Below are 17,341 nucleotides of genomic sequence, written 5' to 3'. Positions count from 1 at the left end.
ATAGCTAGTGAAGGGTGGCACATGAGCAGCAGAGGAAATTCGAGCCTTGGCTGTCACCTCAGAATAAAGCATGGGCAAGGAGCGGCAAAAGAGGTTGCAGAGGTAGCTGGTAGATGGCTCAGTGGTTAAAAGCACTGACCGCTCTTACAGAGGGTCTGGGTTCGATTCCCAGCACCTACATGGCAGCTAACAATCGTCTTTAACTCCAGTTCCAGGGGAACTAACGCCATCTTCTGGCCTCTGCAGGCAATGCATGACATGGGTGCACTTATACACACGCAAAACACTCATATGCATAAAATATAGTAATTTTCTAAAAAATTTAAAAATTGTTTAAAAAAAAACACAGAAGCTAGATGACTATAGCTCTTCATGCCCAGGACTTCACTGGGCTGCAGAACATACTAAAATGAAATAATCAAGCTGCATTACATCTAAATTTTATAACAGCAGATTTCAAAACAGTAATAACCCAAAAGCTGCTAAAATCACCACAGACTTTGTATAAATATCTCTTTATATAAAATCAGTTGGCCTCTGTTTGTTTTGCTTTGGCTAAAATAAAATTAATTTTTCTCAGGTCCCTTCAAAGCCTGACAACACCATTCTAAATGAAAGGAACATTCTGGAGCTGGCGAGGTGGTTCCATATGTAGAGGCACCTGCCGCTAAACCTGACAAGCTGAGTTGGATCTCTGGGATCTCCATGGTGGGAGAACTGACTCCTGCAAGTTATCCTCTGACCACCACACATGTACCATAACACATATACTCACATATATATATATATATATATTCACACATACTAAATAAAACAAGTTCCTGGATAAAGAAACACAGAAGAGAGGAAGGCAGACTGCTTAGACTACCACACTGCCCCTGCCAACTATAAGTTTCAGTTTACTCATCGTCTCAGGCCACACACAGGCTTGGTCTTCTAGGCAGTTCTAATTAAGCTCCGTCCTACTTGAAATCTGAGCCTTGAAAGCTCATTCTGTTTTCACGCTAGCCGTGAAACTTGCTGACAATGAAATTTCTACTTTAAATATTCAGCATGATTCTAAATGGGATTCTTCAAATTACTCTTCGGTGGACCTTTAAAACCACCATTGAAGAGACAAAGGTAATTAGAAATGGCAATCTAAATGGAGCTGCATCTCTCAGCCAGCCTCCATAGTGCAGCATGGCCTGTTCTAGCCCAGCTTCCCTCAGGATGTGCAGCAACTCAGCCATTCATCACCACATCACTCACTCCATTTGCACATCACAAGACACACTTCTGCCATTCCAATTAGTATCCCACTGGGTCACAGGAGAAAGAATGTTAATCACAAGAGCGAAGGCAGTTTAACTAAAATAGTGTACATAAAAAGGAGACACAGAGTGACAAACAGAGTCTTTGAAGGCCTGGCTAGGCCCTGTAATGGTGTGACCCTGGGAAAGTCCCTTTATCTTTTTTCCTCTCCTGTGGTGAAAACTGAATAAAATAATCCTATGAGAGGACTTTATAAGCTGAAAACACTACACAAAAGTAAGGGGAAGTGGTGATCACAATTGTAGAGGTAACAGTCCAGAGCTTGAGAAAAAAATAATAAATGAGGTCCACATCAACATACAAATTACACCCCTTCAGCGGCAGGGTGTGGTGGCACATTCCTTTAATCCCAGCATTGGAGAGGCAGAGGCAGGTGGATCTCTGTGAGTTCCAGGCCAGCTGGAGCTACAAGGTGACCCTGTCTCAAAAAGACCAAAAAAAAAAAACAAAAAAACAAAAAACAAACCACAAAGCACACCCATTCTCCACACACACTAGAAAAAAACAAACAAACAAACAAACAAATATGAAATAGCGCCACATACTGACCAACGAGAGACAGCACAATCTCTACTCTAATAAGCCTGATTACAGTCAAAGGCTAAAACAATCTAATACAGATGAGAAATATAGCAAAACCTAAATTAGATTCTATTTATACTCTATCACAAAGGGCAACTATTTGTTCATTCCAACCTGATCAGTTATTACAAGAGGCAGCCCATGAAAGCAGATTCTGGATCAACAAGACATACAGCACTTGGAGTCAGATTCTTATGGAAACAGACATTTTCATTCATATATACTAATAATCGCAACAAAAATTCTACTTAAAAAAAGACGAAATATTCTCATGAGTTTGTTGCTTCAAAGCCTGGTGAGGAACTCTGGAGTTTTTTAAGAGTTCCCCACTGCTAGTAAGATAAGAAGAAAGTTCACAAAGTCATAAGAGTACAGTAGGAACAGGTTAAGGGAAATTTCAGCAGGGTTAGCATCTTCACTAATTTTCAGGATCTGACACACACATGCCTTGTACAATTACAGACACTGAGCGCCTAGAGCAGTTGCTCAATTGGCAGACAAGCACAAGACCTGAATTCAATTCACATTCCCAATACCTATATAAAAAGCAAGGTCTGGCAACTTGTGTGTGTAACCCCAGTGACAGGAAGGTGGAGACTGGCAGATTCCTGGAGCCTAGCTGGTAAGCTTCAGGTTCAGTGAGAGACTCTGTCTCAGAAAATAAGGTGGTGATTGAGGAAGACACCCAACGTCAAGCTTTTGATTCCACGTACATGTACACACACACACACACGCACATGCACACGCACACACACATACATATACAAAGACACTGAAAACAACTCACATAAGTGCCGTGTAACTTATTTAACCCTCATAAAACTCAATACTCACAGATAATGATCTGGATCAAATTTGGCCAGCTCAGCAGCCAGGCGCTTCTGCCTCCGTTCAGCTGCAGGAGTGAAATCTGGATCCTTAATATCAATAACCTCACTCAGTTCATCCTAAAAAACACCAGAACAAGAATGAACACTATCTCCATTTTTTTAGCATTTAAAAATCAAATTTTGAGGCTGGAGAGATGGCTGAGCATTTAAGAGCACTAGCAGCTCTTGCAGAGGACCCGGGCTCAGTTGCCAGCACCCACATGGTGGCTAACAACAGCCTGTAACTCCAGTTCCAGGGGATCCGACACCATTTCTGACCCTTCCGTGGGCACTACACAACACAGGTGCACTTACATACATGCAAGCAATACACTCATACACATAAAGTAAAAATAATAAATAAATAAATTTAAATCAAATTTGGGGGGGCTAGAGAGATGGCTCAGCAGTTAGGAGCACTGGCTGCTCTTGCAGAAGATCCAGGTTCAGTTCCCAGCACCCATATGGCAGCTGACAACAGTCAGTAACTCCAGTTCCAGGGGATGTGACACCCTCTTCTGGCCTCCTTGAGTACTGCATGCACACGGTGCACTTACATACATACAGGCAAAATACTCATACACATAAAAAAAGGGGGGAGGCTGGAGAGATGGCTCCAGCCTCCCACATCTACTACCAACTCCAGCTGACAAGTACAGAAACCAGAAGGAACATACAGAACCTGAGTCAGAAAGAAATCAAGAGAAATAACTTGGAAGAATCTCAGGCAAACACTTAAGATCTGCAAATGGAACTTACAGCAGTTAAACTGAAACATTACACATAAGGAGAGCCAGACTGACAAGCAGACACTTCTGGTTCTGATTCAGCTGGCTAGTGGCAGTATGACCTTAGGCAAGTCCCTTCACCTCCTTTCCTCATAAAAAAAGCAATAAAACACTCACATGAGAGCACTTTAAAGTTGATGGTTATGATACAAGGTCCTAAAATGAAAGTAAGCTATGGAGAATTATTAGGCACAGCCTCCTTACACTACCAAAACTCACATCATCATCATAATTAATAATAATAATAATAATAATAATAAATTCTTGGGTCAGCAAGATGGGTAAAGATGCTTACCACCAAACCTGACAACCTGAGTTCATTTTCCAGGATGCATATAGTGAAAGGTGAGAACCAACACCCACAAGTTATTCTGACCTCCATCCGAGAACCATGCATGCGTGTGCATGCACCTGCACACACATGCACACACATACACACACAAAATAAAAATGTAATTAAAAAAATTTTTTTAAAAGCCAGGCATGCTGGCGCATACCTTTAATCCCAGCACTCGGGAGGCAGAGGCAGTCAGGTCTCTGTGAGTTCAAGGCCAGCTTCATCTACATAGTGAGTTCCAGGACAGCTGGGGCTACAGGGAGAGCCTGTCTCAAAAAGAGACCAAAAAAAAAAAAAAAAAAAGGGAAATTTAAATCCCTTTTTCTTATCATAGTGCATATAAGTTAAGTAACATCATATTCAAATACAAAGGAGTGATCAGAGGCCTTTTTGAAAGCCACTGGATCAGCTAAAATATGTGAATAGTCTGAAGTACAAACTATTCTAGGCAAAAGCCAGACTATTGGCTAGCTGCTCACAGAAAAATTTTTGGAGCTAGAGAAATGGCTCAGTGGTTAAGAGCACTGGTTGCTCTTGCAGAAGACCTACGCTCGGTTCCCAGTACCAACATGGCAGCTAACAACTATCCTAACTCCAGGTCCAGGGGAGTCTGACGCCCTCTTCTGACCTCCATGGGCACTGTAAGACACAGGTGTACTTACCTATATGCAGGCAATACACTCATACACATAAAATAAACATAATAAATAAAAAATTGCATTCCAAAGTTCCCTTGCAATTTAGTTTTTGGAAACTTGGGATGTATTTTCTTATAGAAATCCTAGTAAATAGTAGCTAGGTTTTCAGAGCAGGCTCAAATTTATGCAATTCATAGTAAATTGAAACACAACACTCATGATGCAAAGAGCTTAACAAGCATGCAGTGATGTTTCCATGGGAAAATACTTGCAGAGTCTCTAGAGCTCACCCTAGCAGAACATCTCCCCAGCAGTGTAACATGGATTCTTCCTCCCTCCCTCAATTTCCTCACCTACTGAGATCTGAAACTCTGGCCACAGGCTAGGGAAGCACACTGATGGAGGCCCAGAGAGAGGAGGCAGTACAATGGATCCACAGAGCTTGCCTCAGGTAAAAGACTACTATGGGGGCCACGTCCTGTCCTAGGACTTCACATCTACAGCATGATGCTGGGTCCCCTCAGCTCTTCTCATCATATCCACTTCTCCTTCTTTCGATGACTCTGATTAGACTAGGTCCCGCCCACAGACTCCATGTCAAGACCCTTTACTGAATCACATTTGCAAAGTACCTTTTGCCATGTAAGGTAGCACCTTCACATGGGGAAGATACACAGAACCTTTTTGGTGGGAGAGTGGAGAACACCATGTGGTACTATAGGTGGTTGTGGAGTTAAATAAGATGATACAAGCTGGAGTCACCCCCTTTCTTTCCTTCTAGCCTCAAGAAGTCCCTAACCCACACTTCCTCTTTCTTCCCAGAAGTGTCTGCTAAAGGATCTCAACCCCATCTCCAGTTTACCATGCAGCCTCACCACACCACAGCTTGCTATGTAAAATGAGTTTAGTAACAACTCTACCACAGCTAGGTACTGGGCTCTTTCTCTCCTTCCCTTTGCTGAAACAAGCTTCCACACCCTGGGTTACCAAACACAAATTAGCTACAGTACAGTTCTGAAGTCAGAAGTTCAAAATCAGCCTCACCGGACTCAAGGCAAGGTAGGCATCTGCCAGGTTCATGGGGAACCTGTTTCTTTGCTCTTTCTGCCTTTGAAACTATCTTCATGCCTTCACTTATAAGCTGGTGTCAGGAGACGAGCCCTCCCCAGCTCCTCTCCTCCTCTTTGTAGGGATTCTGTGACTGGGCCTACCTACAGAATCCATGTCAGTACCATCTTTAATCACAGCTGCAAAGCACTTTCCCCAAGTAATGCAACATCTTCACAGGCAGGGTAACCACAGGATGTCTTTTCTAAGGATGTCATTTAGCACCACAGGCTGTTATGAAGAGTAAATGAAATAATACAGTTAAGTATTAAACAAAGTAATACAAAGCTTAATATACTCACTAATGTCAGATTCCTGTCTGTGGGGTCTACTTGGTAGAAGTAGGTCATTGGGCAAAGGTCTTTGGGGTGTACTATACCTGCCTACTTCCTGTCTCACAGCCGGCCTCCTGGTCCTCTGCAATGTGAGGAGCCTCTGTCACATGCTCTCACCACCATGAACTGAGCTGCTCTGCTATGTTTCCCTTACCATGATGGGCTGAAACATGAACCAAAACAAATCTTCCCTCACTTAAACTGCTTCTATCAGGTATTGTGGTAAGGGCACTGGTGGGCTTAGATTCTACCAGCAAGACATGGCTGGAGGCCTTCCTCAGACAGAGCACTTGGCATGCACAAAGTCCTAGAGCCAATCCTCAGCACCTCAAAGGAAGAAAAAGTCTGAGGTATCAGTCAATGGAGGAAAAAGAGAAGAGGCTGAAAGGGTCCGCCACAGCAGGAGAAACACATTCCTTTCTCTTTACAACTGCTGCAGTCCCAGCTCTGAGCTACTTGAAGATGAGCACTGCCAGGAAAGGTCATGGAGGATTTAGCCAGCTTAAACCAGAGCTGATCTAGAGAGAGTGAACTGTGTAGTATCTCCTGGAGACAAAGGCCTCAGGTCCCTGAGGCCACCAGGGAAAGGCAAGAGCCAGCAAGCCTGGCATCCCACAGCTGCAATCGTCCCAAGAGCTGGCTGGGTTGGCGCCCAGAGACGCCAGGACTGGGGCTGTTGGTGGCCTGTTGTGCAGCCCTGACTCTGAGCTGCCAGGGCAGTTTTCCAAAGGTGCCCTGTGGCTGGCAGTGGGTTCAAAAAGGAAAGAAGGTGGCATGTGTGCATGGGAAGCAGGGGAATGAATGAAGGAGAATTTGCTTCAGCAAATACATTCTCATTTTCTCCACATCAGATAAAAGAAAGAAGTTTACAACTGAACCTGTTTAAAGGGAAACAGGATTATGTTTATTGTAAAGGGTTAAATTATTCAGTAAAGACAAGATTACCTGGATACTGGGAACACAATTTTTTTTAAACTTTTAAATTTCTATTATACCTTTTACAATGAATCAAAGAAAATAAAAGTATTTTTAAGGAGTGGGGAAAAGTATTCGTAAAACATGAGTAGTAAACAAAATGTTAAGAATATTTCTAGATCCAAAGGCAGGAACTAGAGAACTAAATTGTGAGAAAACATATTTTAAAAAAGTGGTATGTTTAAAACTATAGTATGAGAAGACATATTTTAAATCCTGTTTGTGTGATAATTTGGGGTAGTATTTTCTAGCTTCCTTACTAATAGAAGAGTCTTACTGTTAATCCTATATGATCACTCAGGTTTCAACCACTTGACGTGACTGTCACAAATAACAATTGCAAACACAGAATGCTGCAAGTAACAGCAATTATATAAAATTCTGATAAAATATTCCTATAATTTCTAAAAGCCTGGTCAATTCTTAAATGTCACAAAGTTCACCATATTCCTCAAATTTAATTTCTAACAGAATTCAGTTGTTTTGCCACGTTTATCTCCTGGTAAAATGTGCACATACCATAGTACACCATGAGCAACGGCAGTGTTGGGTGAGTCAGCATAGCGCCCAGCACAGTGCCACCCAAGTCCCCTGACTGGCTTCAGACTTTAGACTCTTTCCAAAGTTAGAACATATTTTATTTATTTAACCGTATTTTATTTATTTAACTCCCTCCAAGAAGTCTAGGGGAGGACTCTGTAACTACATCACTATTTCTACAGCAAAAATTCTGAATACATACATTACGAAGGTTTTTTAACATAGCTAGCTATTAAAAAAAACATACTGGGAGCCAGGACATCAGTGGTTTGTAAAAGCATTCGCCATGCAAGACTGAAGAACTGAGTCTGATCCTCAAAACCCATGGAGGAAGGTGAGAACTGACTCCTGGAAGTTGTCCTCTGACTTCCACACACATACCCTGGCACAAGCATACCCATACTCACATGCAAACATCACACACACACACACACACACACACACACACACACACACACATACACACACACACATACAAATAACAATTAATTTACTAAAAAGTAAAATAATTTGAGCCAGGCATGGTAGCACATGCCTTTAGTCCCACAACTCAGGAGGCAGAGGCAGGCGGATTTCTGTGAGTTCAAGGCCAGCCTGGTCTACATAGTGAGTTCCAGGCCAGCTGGGGCTACAGGGAGACACTGTCTCAAAAAGATCAAAAAAATAAAGTAATTTAAAACATTTTGGGAGCCACAAGGGTGGCACATGCTTTTAATCCCAGAACTTGGGAGGCAGAGACAAGCGGATCTCTGTGCATTCAAGGCCAGTGTGGACTACATAGAGTTCCACCCTAGCCAGAACTACATAATGAGACCATGTCTCAGAAAGAAAAACAACAAAAAAACCATATTGGGAGAGGTGGGTATGGTGGCTCACTCATGTAATCCCAGCACTTGGGACACCAAAACAGAAGGATGACCAGTCTGACTTAAGTCAGTTCAAGGCTAGCCTGAGTTACAGAGCAAATTCCAGACCAGCCCAGACTATAGAGAGAAAACCTGTCTCAAAACAAGAAAAACAACAACAACAAAAACTTATTTTATATAAGGTTTTGGTGCCAACTTAAATATATTTGGAAAGTTGCTCTTTTCAGAACAGGTGTGATGAGTCCTGACTGCTAGCAGTCCACTACTCACATCGAAACCCTCCACATTCACCTGCTTTTGCAGCTTTTTCTTTCTAAATTGAGGGAATCAGGCCTCATTTTTTTAAGCCAGCAATGTTCACACATTTAAATTATGAAGAAGGGTTTAATGATTTCAAATAGTGAAACTCAATAAGCATTTCTATTTGGTTCATTTCTGATAGGGAGAATATAATCATAAAGCTACATGATGCTTCATTTTCTAAGCTGAGTGACAGGTATTTGGGCATTTGATACTTAGTTACACCATCAGAAGGATATAGAGAATCACTACATACATATATCATGCTACCCCAAGAGTATATATAACTTTTATGTTTTCAAGTACCGGTTAAAACATAAGCTTATTTCTTAAAAGAGTATTTCATAACAAGTCAGGTGTAGTATCACATAGCTGTAATCCCAGGACTTGAGAGGTAGAGGCAGGAGGATCAGGAGCTCAAGGCCAGCCTCAGCTACACAGTGAGTTCAAGGACAGCCTGGGATACATGACACCCTGTGTCAAAAAACAAAGTATTTCACAATAAGGTTTTTTTAAAAAGCAACCTGAATTCCTCAAAAGCTTTTCAATAGATACAAGAACTTCTGACCTAAGAGGGACTTGGCCTCACCTGAACTGAATGCCTTCTCGCATTCTCTAGGCAAGGAGAAATCCTTCAAAGAGGCCACCTGGCAAAGCAGGCACTTGTAAGCTGAATGGAGATCCTGTATTTCATCTGCGTGACACTTACTATCCTTCGTTTATAGTTCTGGCTGTCCAGCCTCAGACCACAAACCAGCTCTTGGCCAAACAACTGAAGCTCATTCACTGTAGTCCTGCTACAGACAAAGCTGACTCTGTTCTAAGTACCTCAGAGATCACCAGGGAATAGGAACAGGAGCAGGCAGAGGGAATACAAGCAGACCACAGCCAGCAGAAAAACGCCTGAGCTTTTGAACGAATCTGTTCCTCGGCGTTACTTACTCTTTAGTAAATCCCAATTCTTTTTTTCTTTTGCAGGAATCACGAGAGTAATTTCAGTATTTCAAGGGCAGGAGTCTTTATAGTGTTCTAACTTTTCAGTTTTCACATGAGATATCTACTTAGATTTTCAGAACAGCCTTACAGAGAAGGTAGGCACATTCATTCCCATTTTGCCAAGAGAAGATAACTTATGTGTGGTCAAAGGATGATCACAGTATCCCAAATGTCAACGGAGGCAGAAGTGGAACTAGAATGCAGGTTCTTTCCCTTTTCTTGATGGACTCAAAGACATCTTATAATCCTGAGCATTTCTCATTGGAAAATCTAAAATCCAAAATACTCCAAACCCTGAAACTTCCTAAGCAGCACTCAAATGGGAGTTTACATCTGTCCTCCACCAAGAAAAAAATAGACGTACACCAAGAATTGAACAATTTGATCAAAATACACAATTGCATAATCTAAAGGAGGGTGCATTTGTCAAACCAGGAGAAGCTGGGGCTAGGAGATCACAAGTTCAAGGAAATGCTGACCTCTGTACAGAGTCAGACCTCCAATCAAAAAATAAAAATAGGGGCTGGAGAGATGGCTCAGTGGTTAAGAACACTGACTGCTCTTGCAGAAGACCCAGGTGTGAATCCCAGCACCCACAAGGCAACTAACAACTGTCTGTAACTCCAGTTCCAGGGGATCCGACAACCTCTTTTGTCCTCCATGGGCACTGCAAGACATGGGTGCACTTACCTACATACAAGCAATACAAGCATACACTTAAAAATAAAAATAAATAAAAATAAAAACAAGCAAAACAAAACCCAAAACCCTCACAACCTCATTCTCGTCAGGAAATGCTGTCTCATTTCCATGTCAGACAAAAGCCAAGTCATGCCAAAGTAGGTATGCTCCATCTCAGAGGTATGAAGCTTTCCAGGAAGCAGAAGAGAGGAGTTCTGTTCTGTATTTTGGAAACTTCCTATCTAGAACGCTGAACGACAGCAGGAAGACATCTGTAGAGCAGCAAGACTGGACAGAACGCCAAGGACATGCAGGGACTGATAGGTGTGTCAGCATTATGTGCAAGGAGCTGCGTGGCTCTTGTTATGTCACCTCCTGCTGTCTTCATTTACAAAAGTCCAGTGAGAAGACCCTGTACCCCACACTCTTCCAGAAGGACAGCATACCTGCAACCGCTGAACCACTCCTGACCGTAGGTTTCCAAATCCATAGTGGTACTGAGAATTCAGAGCACTTTCTGAGATCTCTTTGTAGGGAGTCTGTTCAATTTCCCAGTCAAACTCCTCATCCTCTTCTTCGACTCCCTCTTCAGAAACCCCAGAGGCACCTAAATGGGTTACATATTAATTTTTTGTGTAATGTATTGGGTTTCCTAGGTACACTAAGAGGAAGAAAAAGCATTCGGGAAAAATGTGTGCATATATGCACCAAAGGTCAGATATTCACAGCTCGACTACTCAGGGTGGCTGAAGAATGGAACCAACTCAAATGCTCAATATCAGGTGGACAGGTAAGTAAATGTGGTGCATTCATAAAACAGACTGCATACAGTAGTGAAGGCAGGTGGACCTCGGCTATAATACAGGCAAGCCACAAAGAAAGAACACACATTGAGAATTATATATGCAATTCAAAAACAGGCAAAGGGGAGGGCAATGGCGACCCTGAAGAGAGCAGAGGGCAAAGGAGCTAGGCAGAGACACAAGTGGGAGTCCAAGGTGTTGGCCATTAACCTTACAGTTCTTGACACAGAATGTGTTCATATCATGTCATGTGTTCAACACTGTCAGCTAAACACTTCTGACAAGACAGTTTTAGCTGGTCCAAAATTACAACTGGTCTACTGGTCTACTACTGATTATGTCTTTTCACTGTAACATCAAATAAGCTATTTTCACATGACCATCTACCTTGACACCTGAGATTTTTCCTTCAATTTTCTATCACCAAGTCTCTTTTCCCCTAGAAGCACACACTACTACAAATATTTCTATTTATCTTCAGTTCCTTCCAACCACAGCAAACATACCTATTTCTTCCACAAGTGGTTTGGCCGACCTGGATTTCCTTGGAGCCAGAAGAGCAGTTAACATGTTCAGGCCCTCAAAATGCTGGCCAGGAGTTTCCTTGGGCAATCGAATGGTAAAAATTCCTTAAGAAATAAATTGTTTTATGCTTAGATCAAAATATTCAAAGGCTTCATAAATAAATGAAAGAGAAATGCAAGTATTAGCAATATATAATTCTATGGGGGGGAAACTTTGTTAGCTATAAATCTGACAGAGTATTAATATCCAGAATATATGAAGAATTCAAAAACCAAAAATACTGTGGCTGGAAAAACAGGTCAGCTGATAGTTTTGTTAGATGGATGTGAGGCACCTGCTAAGGTTAAGGTATTATAGCAGCCACTGTTTAGATGTTCTTGCTTCTTGCTGTTTGTGTTTTTATAATAGATGGAATCCCACTGAAATGGGCTAACAGTCTATGAAAAACAGATGATACAGAGACCTGGAAAGTTCAGTGACTTGCGACAATGGGAGGAAGATCATCCCACACCTATCACCCACTCTAAGGCTCAGGGACTTTTGCAGAAGAGGTTGGCAGAAAGAATGTAAGCACTGGAGGAAGGGGTGGAGTATCATGGAAGTGTCCTCTGACCACTATATATAGAGCCTACAAGCTACAGTCACACCTCCTTCCCATGTCATCAAGGAGGGCAGAGTCAGCTATCCCTCTCACCAAATCAGACAACCTTAGCTGCATGTGGGGGAGGGGCTAAGGATATACAAGGTGAGAATGCCATGAGGCACCCCTCTCGCCATTTTGTGTGGCTGTCAGGAAGTCACAGGATATATATTTCAGTGTGGACTTTCCAGCGCAGCCATAAATGGGGGCAGGGGGAGGACACCCACTCTTCTGTAAATAACCCCCCACCCTATGCTCTGTTAGCAAGCCCAATAAACTTATTAGGATTAAAAAAAAAAAGGCAGAGATTGGTGGATCTCAGTGAGATCAAGGGCAGTCTCGACTATATAACAAGTTCTAGACCAGCTGTGGCTACAGGGAGATCCTATCTCAAAAAACAACAACAAAAAAAAATTAAATTTTAAATTTTAAAAAGCTATCACTTCTATAAGAAATTAATATTTTCTTTTTTAAATATTTTGTTTGTTTTTATTTTATGAGTATGTGTGTATTGCCTGCATATAGGTTAAGTGCACCCGTGTCGTGTGATGCCTGGCGGAGGACAGAAGAGGCTGTCAGATCCCCTGGAACTGGAGTTATAGACAGTTGTTAGCTGTCATGTGGGTGCTGGGATTTGAACCCAGGTCTTCTGCAAGAACAGTCAGTGTTCTTAACTGCTGAGCCATCTCTCCAGCCCCAGAGAATGAACCAACAGGGACTTAGAGAATGAATTTCTCTAAGTCATCAACCAACAGGGACTTAGAGAATGAATTTCTGAACTAGAGGGAAACAAATCAGGGTATCTCATCCAACAGAGAAACACAACAGGTTTAAAACTACACAGTCTTAAATAAAGCAATTACAGTTTCCCAACAGTTTCCTTGCTGTCTCTGGAAACTATTTCCCTATAGTCTATCCAAATTCTATTTACATACTTTTTTTCTATGCATGGCTGGGTTTATCGACCTCATTTAGGGTCCCATACAAACTTACTACTGTACTTTGGCCTTTTCTTTTAATATAGTCTTGCTATGTAGCCATGGCTAGCCTCAAAATCACAACCAATGATGGTTGCCTTAGGCTTCTAAAAGTACCAGGATTACAGGTGTGTGCTACCACTTCCAGCTGCTGGTCTGAACATTTTACCTCTTTCAACACACTAACATCCATCCCAATATATCAAATACAACTCAGCCCAACACTCCCACACATCCAACCCCCCTAAACTCCAAGTACTTTTAAAGTTTAGTAACTTTATTGCCATATGCAAATCATCTGCAATTAAAGGTGGATCTGCCAGCTAGGATGGCTGTTTCCTTATACTTCATTATCATATTACACAGGATTATATGTGAGAATTTTATCATCTAACTTTCATTCCACTCTTCCTTCCCTAGCCTGATTCACTGAAATCAATAAACAATTACTGAATAAATTACAGAAAAGTATACAAGCTACTGTTTTAAATTTTCTTAAAAACATTAGTAGTAGAGTGGGGGAGGGGGCACAGATGCCATGGTGCATGTGTGGACATCAGAGGACAACTGTGGAGTCTGTTCTCTCCTTCTACCTTTACATGGGTTCTGGGGACAGAACTTGGATCACCAGGTTTTCATGGGAGGCCCCTTTACCCAGTAAGCCACCTTGCCAGTCCCACGAGCTATTCTTACTCCCAATCTAATGGCAAAGGTAACGCTCATAGCTTCTGGAAAAGTAAACTAAATGGTTTTGTGGCAAGCTAAAATGGGGACTTGTCAGTCATGAGATGAAAGTCCAATTAGTCTTTAAATTCCTTCCATCGATAGTTTCTCAGCTGCTTGTTATTAAAAGTTAGGTTTGAAAATTATACAAAAAGGATCCATCCAAAAGCTTAGAAATCATTCATATCTTTAAAAATCAATCATGTCAGGCTGGAGAGATGGCTCAGCAGTTAAGAGCACGGGTTGCTCTTGCAGAGGACCCAGGTTCTGTTCCCAACACCCACATGGCGGGATAACAACTCTCTATAACTCCAGTTCCAGGGAAATTCAATGTGCTCTTCTGACCTCCATGAGCACTGCATGACATGGGTGCACTTACATACGTGCAGGCAACACACTCATACATATAAAATAAATTTTAAAATAATAAATTAAAAAAAAAATCCATCAGCCAGTTGTAGAGGCACACACTTTTAATTCCAGCACTCAGGAGGCAGAGGCAGGCAGGTCTCTGTGAGTTCAAGGCCAGCCTGGTCTACATAGTGAGCTCCAGACCAGCTGAGCTATAGGGAGATCCTGTCTCAAAACAATAGACCCCCCCCCCGCAAAAAAATCGATCATGTCATGTTGATGTTTGCTTTTAAATGCCTGCTAAACATAGAAGCACTTCCAGAAAACAGAACTAGAGAATTCAAAAGAATTTACCTTAAAGATTATAGTAATTTGGGGCTGGAGAGATGGCTCAATGGTTAAGAGCACTAACTGCTCCTGCAGAGGACCCGGGTTCTATTCCCAGCACCCACATGGTGGCTATGATCCATCCTTAACTCCAGTTCCAGGGGAATCCAAAGCCCTCTTTTGACCTCCAAGGCATTGCACAACAAGGGTGCACTCACATACATGCAGGCAATACACTCATACACATAAAATAAAAATAAATACTTTTAAAAAAAGATTATAGTAACTCTCAAAAATTAATGAATATAAGGCACTAAACATTAAAGAATAATGGAGCATACAACAATTAATTACTAGGCATCTGAAAGTCTCCATAGTATCTTGAAACACTATTATGTAGACATTATAACATAAGAAATCCATGAAAAAACTGTCTAAGGTTGAGGGTATGGCTCAGTAGTTAAAGCACTTGCCTCACAAGGAACAAGGAGCTGAAGTTAATCCCAGAACCTAAATAAAAATCCCAGGTGTGGTGGTGCATGTTTATAATCCTGGAGCTGGGGAGACAAAGGCAGGAGGATTCCTGGGGCTCACTAGTAAGTCAGTTTAGCCTAACTGATGAGCTACAGGCCAGTGAGAAACAGAATGAGAGCAGATGCTGTCTTCCCACCTCTCTGCGCACATGTGCACACATGTACTACACACAATCCCCCCACTCATTAAAAAGAAAGAAGCCAGGCACAGGTGGTGCACACCCGTAATCCTAGCACTCAGGAGGCAGAAGCAGGAGGATCTCTGGAAGATTAAGGCCAGACTGGTCTATATAGCAAGTTCCAGATCAGTCAGTATTAGGCTGGGAGACCCTGCCTCAAAAATAGATGAAAGATGGACGAATGAATGGACAAACAGATGGACAGATAAATGATAAGGAAAAGGACAGACAGGTAGATGATAAAGAAAAGGAAGACTCACCCTCCCCCACCAATTCCTCAGGCCATACCTTTATCTGCATCATAGGACCCTTGTTCACTCCCATTTTCTACAATCCTTCCAGGAAGGGTTAATCTGTAGATTCAACGTAAGTAAACATCAGTAACAGTGTATTTTTATCCATCAAAAATCTACCAACAAATTTAATTCTTCAGCATTTCTTCCACACTTTACAAACTAAATAGATTCCTTCCCCCAGGAAGTAAAAATCAAGGATTCGATTTGATTCTATGTGAACTTGCCAATCACCAATAAAAAAAGACTAGAAGAAAACTCACAATAAACGTTATCAAATATATTGCTGTAATTTCTCTACGTTCTTATTGGTTGTTAATTTATTACTTATATTATTGTTCACTTATCATACTTGATTTATATATGACTACACAGTATGCAGTTATAGGAAAGATAGTAATATACAGGGCTCGGTACTATCTACCGTTGCAAGTATCTGCTGGGGGTCTTGGAAGGTATCCCCCGGATATGGGAAGACTAATGTGTATTCAAAGTAGGGGGCCAATTTGGGTATAAATTTCCTGCACCGTGGAGAAACCAGTTTGATTGCAAGGAAAGGCTTAGTAAAAAGGGGAAGGGCAAGGGATTAACAATAGTTTAGGAAAAATAGTGTGACAGGGTCCCCTAATAGTACTGTACTCAAGATTAAGTAAAACGACGCACATGGGGCCTTACGGGTGCCGCCTGCACAGCACACTGAAGGTGGCAGTGTTCGCTACCACTACTGTTTCAGCGAGGAGAAAACTAGACAGACAAGAGCTGGCCGCCTCACAGACTCCGGGAAACCACAAGTACAGGGCGAACCCACAGCGAGGCAACAGCCAGATGGGAGATGGCGAAGAGAGATCTGATGCCAAGGGGCCCAGGAAGGTGAGGACGGCATGAAGCAGGGGGCAGGCTGCCAAGAGGCCACAGGGAAGGCGCCCCGGGAAAAGTCAAGCGCAGCGGGAGAAGCGCGGATAACCCGCAGAAAAGCGGGACTGAAGCCCAGAGCGGCTCCCAAGGAGATGTCGGCGGATCCGGGCCGCACTCGCCTCAGAAAGTAGGGCTTGGCGAAGAACTTGAAGTCCACGCCCTCGAAGTACACGTCGAATTCCGCGGCGCGCGCGTGCGGCACGCGGATAGCGACCGTCAGGAAGTCGTGGTCCTGGCTCAGCTCAAATGCGGGGGTCAGCATTGCTACCCGCTACGCACCTCGCGGAATCCACTCTCCGGGCACTCAGAACCGCGCTTCCGGCCCGAGGCGGAAGTGAGGGCAGGGCGGATGTCCCGCCTCGGCGGGTCTCCGTGGAGACAGGACGCTTTGGATGACGGGTTTCTAACCAGCCCTAGTGAAAAGGATGCGGTGCGCGGATCTTTGGAAGAACTGGAACTTTAACTCGGGAATTTTGGAACGAATCGAGACTCACGAATCATCTGCGGAGATCCTTAGAAATGGTTAGTGGGGGTTTGGGTTTTTTGAAACTGGGTCTCCCTGTAACCCCAGCTGTCCTGAAACTCGCTAGGTAGACCAGGCTGGACTTGCTTTCACAGGGATCTACCTGCCTCTGCCTTGAGAGTGCTGGAATTAAAGGTGTTCGCCACCACGCCCGGCCTAGAAATGATTTTTTAAGATTTTTTTAATGTTTATGAGTGTTTTGCCTGCATGTATGTATGTGCATC

General features: G+C 42.6%; 1 protein-coding gene across 1 annotated transcript in view; it reads right to left on the bottom strand.

The window, feature by feature from the left end:
* The window catches only part of Shq1 (SHQ1, H/ACA ribonucleoprotein assembly factor), a 118,922-nt gene extending 101,812 nt beyond the window's left edge, over positions 1–17,110 (bottom strand). Inside the window, exons 1-5 of the mRNA XM_029562807.1 lie at positions 16,714–17,110; positions 15,675–15,739; positions 11,638–11,760; positions 10,775–10,935; positions 2,731–2,843 (exon numbers count right to left, since the gene is read on the bottom strand). Of these exons, the coding sequence (XP_029418667.1) occupies positions 2,731–2,843; positions 10,775–10,935; positions 11,638–11,760; positions 15,675–15,739; positions 16,714–16,856 (605 nt within the window). The 5' untranslated portion in view covers positions 16,857–17,110. The remainder of the gene's footprint in view (positions 1–2,730; positions 2,844–10,774; positions 10,936–11,637; positions 11,761–15,674; positions 15,740–16,713) is intronic.
* Between the last annotated feature and the right edge of the window lie 231 nt (positions 17,111–17,341).

This window comes from Nannospalax galili, unplaced genomic scaffold (genome assembly GCF_000622305.1).
Source record: "Nannospalax galili isolate Female #2095 unplaced genomic scaffold, S.galili_v1.0 scaffold114, whole genome shotgun sequence".
Lineage (NCBI taxonomy): Eukaryota > Metazoa > Chordata > Mammalia > Rodentia > Spalacidae > Nannospalax > Nannospalax galili.
This window is presented reverse-complemented; position numbering and strand designations above follow the sequence as displayed.